The 10341-nt window shown below is 41.9% G+C and overlaps 1 protein-coding gene across 1 annotated transcript; it reads left to right on the forward strand.

Moving 5' to 3' along the window:
• The first annotated feature begins 6926 nt into the window (after nt 1-6926).
• LOC113837804 (DDB1- and CUL4-associated factor 12-like protein 2) lies at nt 6927-8345 on the forward strand. The gene has a single exon (XM_027433456.1). The coding sequence runs from the start codon at nt 6936-6938 to the stop codon at nt 8343-8345; it is 1410 nt and encodes a 469-aa protein (XP_027289257.1). The 5' UTR covers nt 6927-6935.
• Nucleotides 8346-10341: the final 1996 nt, after the last annotated feature.

Consider the following 10341-nt stretch of genomic DNA (forward strand, 5'->3'; position numbering starts at 1 on the left):
CAATCTTTAACTGGTTTTGCACCAAAAGTTTAGAAAAAGCCTCCCCAAAGGCTATAATGAAGAACTTACAGTTGTTTTTCTTAGAAGACACCAAAAAGTCATAGTTTGAAACAGTGTTAATTATAATAGCGATTAAGTAAAAATTTATTCAAGTTACTCACCCAAGAATAATTTACCTATCCCACTACCAAATTTTAGTTTACACAAATCTGATTATGCTTCATTTTAGTATGATTAATTTGTAATTGTTGATAAGGATAATTCAAGAATGATTCTCACAAAAGTACACAAGATGTTGCAAATATCTTCAAACACAACTTTAGTTTACAGCTATAATAACATTACTGGAAATGATTATGCAATCTAGTTTCTAAGCACAAATACCTCTCATGAAGCCTGTATTCATAAGTAGTAATACATATTTTCTTAAGATACCATGTGTCAAAGTAATATCCATGATTACTTCCTGAGACTCCTTATTTGCTCCCATTCTTGCCTTGCATTTTTTCAATTGTCAATGCCTTTCTCTTGAGAATACTTTAGCTTCAAAGCTAAAAATAATAATAACACTTTCAATATATTTGGCATAATTTTTATAGAAGATTATATTCATGATGTCACATGGAAATAACAAAATCTCTGAATTAGTTCTAAATTGATAATTGAAATAAGGTATCAGCAAGGCAGTGGATGTTCTGTCTTTGTACACTAGAAGGTTGACAATGCATAAAATTTTTAAAAATGTAAAAAGGGTATGCACAGCAAACTTATAAATAAGCATATATTGATCATATTTCAGTGATAGTGTAATATAGAGGAAGTATACATCCATAGATTATTATATATCAGCACATATATCAAGATAACTGCATCTATGTGAAATTTAAACATTATGTGGCATTATTATGCAAGCAGTATTCCTTGTATGGACCACAGGCTCCCCAATAATTGACACAGAGACTTATTATTAATTATAATTTTTCAGGCGGTAGCTTAAGCTTGTTACTAACTAGCTCTTGAAACTTAAATTGATACATAATTCTTATTTATGCTCTACCATATGACAGTACCTTTTCTCATAACAATATGTTCATCTCCTGCTTCCTCTGTGCATGGCTGGTGACTCTTTCTTTCTTCTTTGTAACATGAATTAATAAAAACCCAGAGATAGGTACTGGGTTTCAAGCTGATGGTCAGAGAAGGAAAGCAGACAAGCCAGTAACTCTTACCTCTACCCAGGCTGAAGCAATCTTGCCCTCAACATGGCTGGAGACTAAATGTCCCAGACTGAATATCTGCTCCTATCTTATATACATCAAGTGCTTAGATTAAAGATGCATGATCCAAGTGCTGAGATCATCTTTGTGTGAGCTGTTTCTCTTTATGACTGGATCAATTTAGTGTAGCTCAGTGTGGCTTTCAACTAACAGAGATCCATTTGCCTGTCCCTGAATCCTGGGATTAAAGATGTGTGCCACCACTGCCTAATTCTATGGCTTGCTAGTATGGCTTCTGGGAATAAAAGGTGTGTATTACCACTGCTTGACCTCTATGGTTTGGGGGCTATCTTTGCATTATGAACCCTTTGACAAGCTTTATTAAGCCATAAACACTATATCACCACACTTCTTCCCTTGTGTTCTCTTTGTCCAGCTCTCCCACCTATCTTCTTCCTGCCTAGTTATTGACCAGTTAGTAAAGTGAAACACAATTTATGCAGATCGCAATGGAGTCAGAGCTAGTTTGATGAGCAGATCTTTTATTAGGAAAGTACTCACAAGACAGAGTCAGTCCTGTACAATGAGGTGGGTCAGGGAACAGAGATGGCTGCATGCATGCAACCCTCATATTTAATTCTTGCTACATCACTCTGACCTTTCCCAAATGTGCGTGGTCGGTGTCACCTGTGCCAGCCCCCAAGCAGGCATGGCCAGCATTTCCCCCTACAATTCCCCTTTTAGTCTAAAAAGTATTAAAACTTAACGGTGTATCCCCTGGAGAAGGGGAAAGGGACAAGATCTCCTGAGCAAATTGGGAGCATGGGAGGAGGGAGGAGAGAGCGAGGAGATTGAGAAGGGGAGAAGTGGAGGGGTGAGGAGGACATGAGAGAACAGGAAGGTTGAGTTGGGTGAAGAATAGAAGAAAGCAAGAAAGGAGATACCATAATAGAGGGAGACATTTTAGGTTTACAGAGAAATAAGGCTTTGGGAAATGTCTGGACATCTACAAAGATAACACCAGCTAACAATCACACCCACAGAGGAAAACCTACCTTAAATGCCCTCCCCTGATAATGAGATTGATAACTGACTTATATGCCGTCCTATAGCCTTCATCCAGCAGCTGGTGGAAGTAGAAGCAGACACTCACAACTAATCATTGAACTGAACTGGAATCCAGTTGCAGAGAAGGACTAGTGATGAGCAAAGGGGTCCAGACCAGGCTGGTGAAACCCACAGAAACAGCTGTCCTGAACAACAAGGAGCTCTTGCTCCCCAGACTAATAGCTGGGAAACCAGCATGGGACTGATCCAGACACCATGAATGTGGGTTTCAGTGAAAAGACCTCAGAAATCTACGGGACCTCCTGTAGTAAATCAGTACTTATCCCTAGCATAGGTGTGGACTTTGGGAGCCCATTCCACATAGAGGGGATACTCCCTGAGCCAAGACACACGGGAGTGGCTCTAGGCCCTATCCCAAAGGATATGATAGATTTGATGATCCCCTATGGAAGGCCCCAACCTCCCTGGGGAGCAGAAAGGATATGTGATTATAGTGGGAAATTATCAATATGGAGCCAAGTAGAAATATAAGGGTATTTAATAGGGAAAAGCCTTACTTACAGAGCGACCTAGCTAGCCGGTGTGGCAGCAGTCTGTAAGCAAGCCAAAAAGGGCCAAACGAAAGTGAAACGCAGCCCTGACCCTCTCACTCTACAGGCATGGCTACAGGTTCCCCTACATGTGATAGGTAGGGTTTTAGCTGAGGGGTGGTGGTAGGGGAGGAGGGGAGGGAGAGGGAACTAGGATTGATATGCAAAACAATCTTGCTTCTAATTCAAATAAAAAATCAGAAAAAGCTTAACAGTCTAAATTATCTATCATTAACAATCATAAGGATGAATAGCAAGAATTTATAATAATCTACTAATGTCACATCTAAACTATATCTATTCCAACTTGGTTTGTTATATATTTTTCTATGTTAATGGTAAATCCCTTCTTTTTCTTTAGACAGAAAAGAAGAGATGATGGGGCAAGTCCTTCTCTGTGTGTTTATCATATTGTTTTTGAATAAAGTACTGTTGAGCAATGAGGAAGCAAGATAGGCAGGACTAGGAGTCAAGGAGGATTCTGGGAAATGTAGTAAAGATAAGTCTAGTGATCCAGGCAGGAAGTGACATAGCAGGAAGACTCAGAATATAAGCAGGGACAAGCAGGAAATCACTCTCTTTCTCTTGTTCTTCCTCCTGCTCTCTGCTCTGGAGCTACCATGTGATCCTGGCAAGAGAAGAAGCCTGCCGCTGGTGTCCAATCAGATAAATCTTTATAAAATATATAGATTAAGAAATCCTAGTCATTGGCCAACAGCATTGTACCTAACATAAGTCTCTGTGTGTTACTTGGGACCTTAACGTGGCAGCAGGCAGAATTCAGGCAGCAGAAAGACTTATCATTACAACTTAGTTCCTTATAAACCTGTGAGAGTAATATATAATCACAGTTTATAAAAGGATTATTCCATAGTATTATTAAAACACAAATAAAATACTTCATTTTTGTCAAATCAAGTGATTTCATTTCAAAATGTCTCCCACTTTTGGATAAATTGTTTTGTTTATTTTTTTATCAAAAGACCATAAAATTTTATTAGCCTTTAACTGCATATCTTGAACTGTGTGATATTGTGAATTTATTAAAAATATTTCTCTACTGTCTCTTGAAGTATTTACAATGTAATTGAGGCAGCAGAATAAAAATGAATTAAATAATTACAGAACAGCATGAAACTATCTTACAGCTATTCATATGAGATGCCTTCTAATAGAGGGGAGAGGTCTAATACAGAAAGGTGGCATGGGTAATTTGAAACAAAGGGCAGTAATGGGCAAAAAAGTTTTGTATGGACAGAGAAGATATTATTCTCATAAATACAATATACTTCAAACACAAAAGAAGTAACTAGTGGAGATCCAGAAGACTATATAGACCTCTGAGAGGTTTACTAGCATGCCATTGTGTCTACAGCTTCAACAATAGCTTGTGGCTTTACATATTTCTAGGCAGTGTGTTCTAGAAATATAAGCAATCAAATCCAAAGAAATACTCCAAATCGAAAGCTGAAACCAATGTATACATCTCTCAATATCTTTTGTTTCTGTTGTCAAATTGCTTAATACATTTAATTTCATGGAGAAAGTTAAAAGTATAGACATGAATGAATGGTGTTTTGAGTATGTAAAACATGGAATCTGAACACTAAATACAAATAATCATATTTATATTAACAAAAAGAAAATACACAATAGCAGAATTTTTGTATTTGTACTTTCTTTAGCAAAAAACATGTGGCAATATTATTTCATAATTAACAAGAGAATATCAGTAAACAAAATACACATACATTTAAGATTAAATATTGCCTTCATATATGGTATGGACACTCTGTATATATTTTATGTTTAGTATTTAAACAGATCATCTTGATTTTAGAAATTAGATCTAACTTTTAGGATTAGGGATAAGGGTTTGAAGAAAAGAAAAATATTCATTCAATAATATAGGTTACAAATCCTTTGAATATGTAATGTAATCAGGTGAAGACTTACATTTAATATAGCATTGACTGTGAGACTATGAGTGACTACCAAAAACAACTTATTTTAAAAGTTATTGTAAGGCTGAATGAAAACAGAATATTTGGCCTTTCAAAGGATTATTACAGACATCCTACTCAAACTTCAAATAAATAGCAGAAATAAACATATATTTCATTTTTACATATCCAATAGTCATACATACAGATAAATAGACTGATACAGGCCCCAAATTTCAGTCTATTTCATTCTATTCCACAGTAAAATCTATTCTGCAAAGTATTACATTTTTTCTAATTTATATTTAAAAACAGAAAATATATCTTTTGTAGGTAAAGGAATTTCTGGTTACCCATCCTTCAGTAACCTCTCCTTACTCCCAATTTATCAACTTTTCTCTTGCTTGATAATTTATTGTACACAGAGAAAATGCCTGTGTTGGATGCACTGAGACACAGCTGTTCATTTGGAATGGTCAAACTGGCCCAAGGGATTTTGCACCTGGAATTTGCAGACCTGAGATATCTTTTTAAAAAGTGTACGGCTGTGTACAAGGAAGAAGAACAACAAAACAGCTCCATTGTTTCATATGACTGGTCAGAAATATTAAATTACACATACACCCACACCACATGCTTCCATCTAAAAAGAAAAAAAAAAAAACTAATGTTGTGAAACAGCATCCGGTTCACGTGCTTTGGTAAGAGACACCAGACTTCCACTCAAACACATGCTTTGAAACTGGTCACGCTTAGGCTTAGGGTGTGACTACAAATTGGATACCCTGAAGCTACATAGGAGATACAGATCTCCCTACTCCTGAGACTAAGCCTGTACTGGGAACATCTTTAGTCTCTCCCATTGTTTCCATGTTGTTCCACTGAAAGGTTCTTCTGTCCTATCTGGGGATATCTGGTGTGTTCCTCAAGAGCCTTCTGAGGTTCAGATGACTTCTACTACAAAATGGAGCTCAACGGGAGTCCTGGTTCTGACTGTGGATCGGACTTTCCCTAACTGGAGAACAGGGGGATGCCTTTCCAGGCTTCTGCGGTTCCTGAGAAGTTAGTAGGTAATGAAGCATCATTTTCTTCACCTCTGATCTCTATGTCCCCACCTGTATGTCACTGTAGCCCTGTTAAAGCCCTGAGGTTCTTTTTGACTATTTCTCTACCATAGCCTGGCTTGAATTTGGGTCAAGGCGTGGGAAATTCGCAAGATCTCCTTGAGCAATTCAAGTTGAGTAGCTCAGGACCTTCAAGTTTAGAAGATAAAAAGGAACAAGAGCAAACTAAGGTCAGAATAGTTGAAAATGCAACCGGCAAAGGGGCTTACAAGGAGAGTACAGAAAGAAACTAGAGGCCCCTTTGAAACACCTCCATCCCCAGTACAGTTCAAAGAACAACCTCTGTCAAAAGCGTCTTCTGATTACACCAAGTGCGCAATTATTTCTTCCCACATGTCATGGTCAGTGCTCTTTTTGATCCCCTCCTGGACTATATTTTAGGTTTTGGTTTAAAAGCTCCTTGGGAGCGGTTGTGAGGTTGGTGAAAAAAAAAAAAAAAAAAAACTTGTGTTAGCTTTTGGCGTCCTGGAGCTCAACACTCTAGGAATCTCCCTAGAGGAGTTTCCACACAGCCCTCCAGCGAGCCCTCTGGCGAGCCCAGCCCCTCTGTCTCTCCCCAACCCCCATCCAGACTGGCTTTTGCTACCCAGCACCCCACGGTCAACTGCCCCTCCCACTGCCTCCGCCTCTCACCCTCAGGTCTCCTAGCGTAGTCTTTCGCCCCACACTGACTTCACCGTCTCCCAGACGGCAGCACTTCCCGCCCTCGCCCAGGTCCCCCGCACAGCCACCACCCTCAGCGCTGCTCTCTGCCCGCGCCCAGCTCCCTCTAAGCCAAGCTGCCACCTTCGCCTCTTTTGCCAACGACAACACCCGGGAACCAGGACACTCGGAGCCCCACGGATCTCGCAGCCTCCTGGCCCCTGGGACCAAGTGCCACCCCGCCGATTCGGAGACACATCCATCCCCATCGCCACCACGGCTAACACTGGTGCCACGCGCCGCCGCCGCCACCGCCCCGCCGCCGCCTCTGCAGCTCGCCCGCCGCCCACCATGGCCCCTCAGCAAACAGGTAGCAGGAAGCGGAAAGCCGCCGAGCTTGAGGGGGGCGCCGGGAGTTCTTCGTCGTCCGGCCCGGGGGCTGCGGCGGCGGGGACCGGCCAAGCCGAGGGGCCGATGCTGCTGGCCAAGAGGCCGCGGCGGCCCGTGGCTCGCCGCTCGCTGGTGCACTACCTGAAGGGCCGCGCACTGGGCGCAGACGGCCATCCCGGGCTGGCGGGCTTCGAGGGCGATCTGCGCAGCTACGGGGTCCTCAGGCTACCCGAGCTGCTGAGGGAGCGCCAGCTGTCCCTCGGGCCCCTCAACAAGGTGTTCGCGTCGCAGTGGCTCAATGCCAGGCAGGTGGTGTGTGGCACCAAGTGCAACACGCTCTTCGTGGTGGACGTCCAGACTGGCCGGATTACCCGCATTCCCCTGATGCGGGACAGAGGGCCTGGACAATCGCGTGCCCAACCCACCTGTGGCATCCATGCTATCCAGCTGAATCCCTCCAAGACCCTCCTGGCCACAGGGGGTGAAAACCCCAACAGTCTAGCTATATACCAGCTGCCCACGTTGGACCCCTTGTGCTTAGGGGATCGCAATGGCCACAGGGACTGGATCTTTGCCATTGCATGGATGAGTGACACGGTGGCTGTGAGTGGTTCCCGCGACGGCACCGTGGCACTCTGGCGGGTGGATCCTGACGTGTTCAGTGGCAACATTCCCTGGCACAACAATTCAGGGATTCCACGCTATTCGCACATTCGCCCAAAGGACATTGAACCCATTCCCAGGGCCACCACTAACCCGGGTAACCGCAAAGTGCGAGCCCTTGCATTCAGTGGCAAAAACCAGGAGCTTGGAGCTGTGTCTCTGGATGGCTACTTCCACCTGTGGAAAGCCCGGAGCAACCTGTCCAGGCTGCTGTCCCTGAGGCTGCCCTACTGCCGGGAGAACGTGTGTCTCACCTACTGCGATGAGTTGTCCCTCTATGCTGTGGGATCCCAGTCTCATGTTTCATTCCTGGATCCAAGACAACGCCAGCAGAACATTAGGCCCTTGTGTTCCCGAGAGGGAGGCACTGGTGTGCGTTCTCTGAGCTTCTACCAGCACATCATTACCGTTGGCACTGGGCATGGCTCTCTGCTTTTCTATGACATCCGTGCCCAGAAGTTCCTGGAGGAGAGGGCCTCAGCCAGTCCAGACTCTTTTCTTGTGCGCACAGGGAGGAAGCTCAAACTCACCTGTGGCAGAGGCTGGCTCAACCAAGATGAACTCTGGGTGAACTACTTTGATGGCACTGAGGAATTCCCCAATGCCCTCTACACTCACTGCTACAACTGGCCTGAGATGAAGCTCTTTGTGGGTGGAGGGCCACTCCCTTCAGGCCTCCATGGCAACTATGCAGGCCTCTGGAGCTAAAGACTCTATGCACTGGTGAAAGTGCACAGATTTGTCTTTGAGTTCAGGTTAACATTCTTCACATATGTGCTTGTGTGTGATGTGCATATGCACACTTCTAATTGTGTGACATTTATCTTCAAGGTGACCTTGACTCAACCAACTTTCTAGTGCTCAGCCACAGAGAAAGGGGAAAACAGAAAGAAGTAGGAAGGAGGAGGCAGGGAGAGGGAGATGGAGACAAAAAGAGAAGAGAGAGATTATTTTGGCAATGAAAATTAGCTGTGACTTTGGCACTTTTCTCAGAGCACAATATTTTTGATGAATCATACAAAAAAAAGCTGAATATGTCTTAATCTTACGCTTCCTGAGTGGCTTATGTATTTTTCTTTCTTTAGGCCAATGCAGTCATTGTTTTCACTGCAATTCAGCAGTTTAGTTTTAGCAGCTTTTCAATAATATTTTCAAGTTTTTTAAACATTTCATGTATATGGCATTTGTAGAAAATATGTTCATAAAATGTCTGTTTGGCTGATCTAAGAAAATATCCATCATTTGAAGCCCTAATCAAATTAGAAAATGTACTTCAAGATCTAGATTATTACCATTTGGGGAGTCTTTCAACTGAATGTAGGAAAACTCAGTATTGTTTGATTATATATTATGGATATATATAAAATGATTTAACATGTATTATCTTTCAAAATTATACAATATTCTTCAAACTATTATTATTTTTACTCCAGCAAAACTTGAGCACTACCATGTTTCATACTAAAACCTTCTGTTTTAAAAAGTACTGTAAAATGACCTGCTTTCTACAGGGCCATCTATGTTAAATATTTTCATAGCTATTCAAATCTAACCTATATTTTCAGGATAATTAGGAAAGTATTTTGAGGATTAACATTTCCTTAACTTTTAAGAAATAGCCATTTGCAATGAAAGGACTGCAGTTTTATGTGGATCAATTTTGAGTATGTGATGTATTGTACAAAATATAAAATACAAGTGTGTTCAGCATCATAGTAATTAAAATAAGCTTTAAAATGATTAAATGTGCATTTTCTTATAAATTGTCCTCATAGGAATATATTTATCAAAGTCAACATTTTCTAGGAGAAGAGCTTTGGCATTAGCTATGGACACATCATTTTGCACATTTGGTTTGGTAAAAGCAACTTTTGTAGATTAAAAGATAAATAATACTGGGCCTGGAGATAATGGCTCAACAGTTAATATCTTTTTCTCCCTTCCTTAGTTCCTGATTTCAGTTCCCAGGACCCATGTGTGAAAGTTCATAACTGCCTTTAATTGCAGCACCAGGGGATTTGACACCCTCTTCAGTCCCCTGCAAAACTTTGAACTTGTATGGCAGAAACTCACATTTACACACATACATACACATGAGTAATGTTTTTAGAAGATATATAGTAAAAAGTCTCCAACACCTGGATTCCTGTACTCTGGCCATAGTTTACCATACAAACATTTTTATGTGTATGTAATGACTTAAAGAGATTCAATGCATACCTAAGGATACCCAAGAATATATTACTTGCCCATAAATGATAAAATGAACTCTAGATATGTATACACTTTTGCAAAAAAGCATACAGATATAACTAATTTGTTTTTATTGTATGTTATCCCACTACTGCTTGTAGTGCTGTATTTTTGGTAATATTTTTTATAGTTCAAATTAGGAACAAGCTTGTTTCACATATCAATCCCTTCTCCCTCTCCCTTCCCTTCATCCCACCCCTACCCCTCTACCCCCGACCTACCACCCACCCCATCCACCCTCCAATCCCCAGGAAGGGTAGGGCCCTCGGTAGGGGCTCCCCAAAATCCACCACATCATCCAGGGCTGGGTCTAGGCCCTCCCCCATGTGTCCAGGCCGAGAGTGCATCCCTTCACATGGGATGGGCTCTCAAAGTCCCTTCTTACACCAGGGAAAAACACTAATCCACTACCAGGGGCCCCCTGGAGTGCGGAGGTCTCCTAATTGACATC

Source organism: Cricetulus griseus, chromosome X (genome assembly GCF_003668045.3).
Source record: "Cricetulus griseus strain 17A/GY chromosome X, alternate assembly CriGri-PICRH-1.0, whole genome shotgun sequence".
Classification (NCBI taxonomy): Eukaryota; Metazoa; Chordata; class Mammalia; order Rodentia; family Cricetidae; genus Cricetulus; species Cricetulus griseus.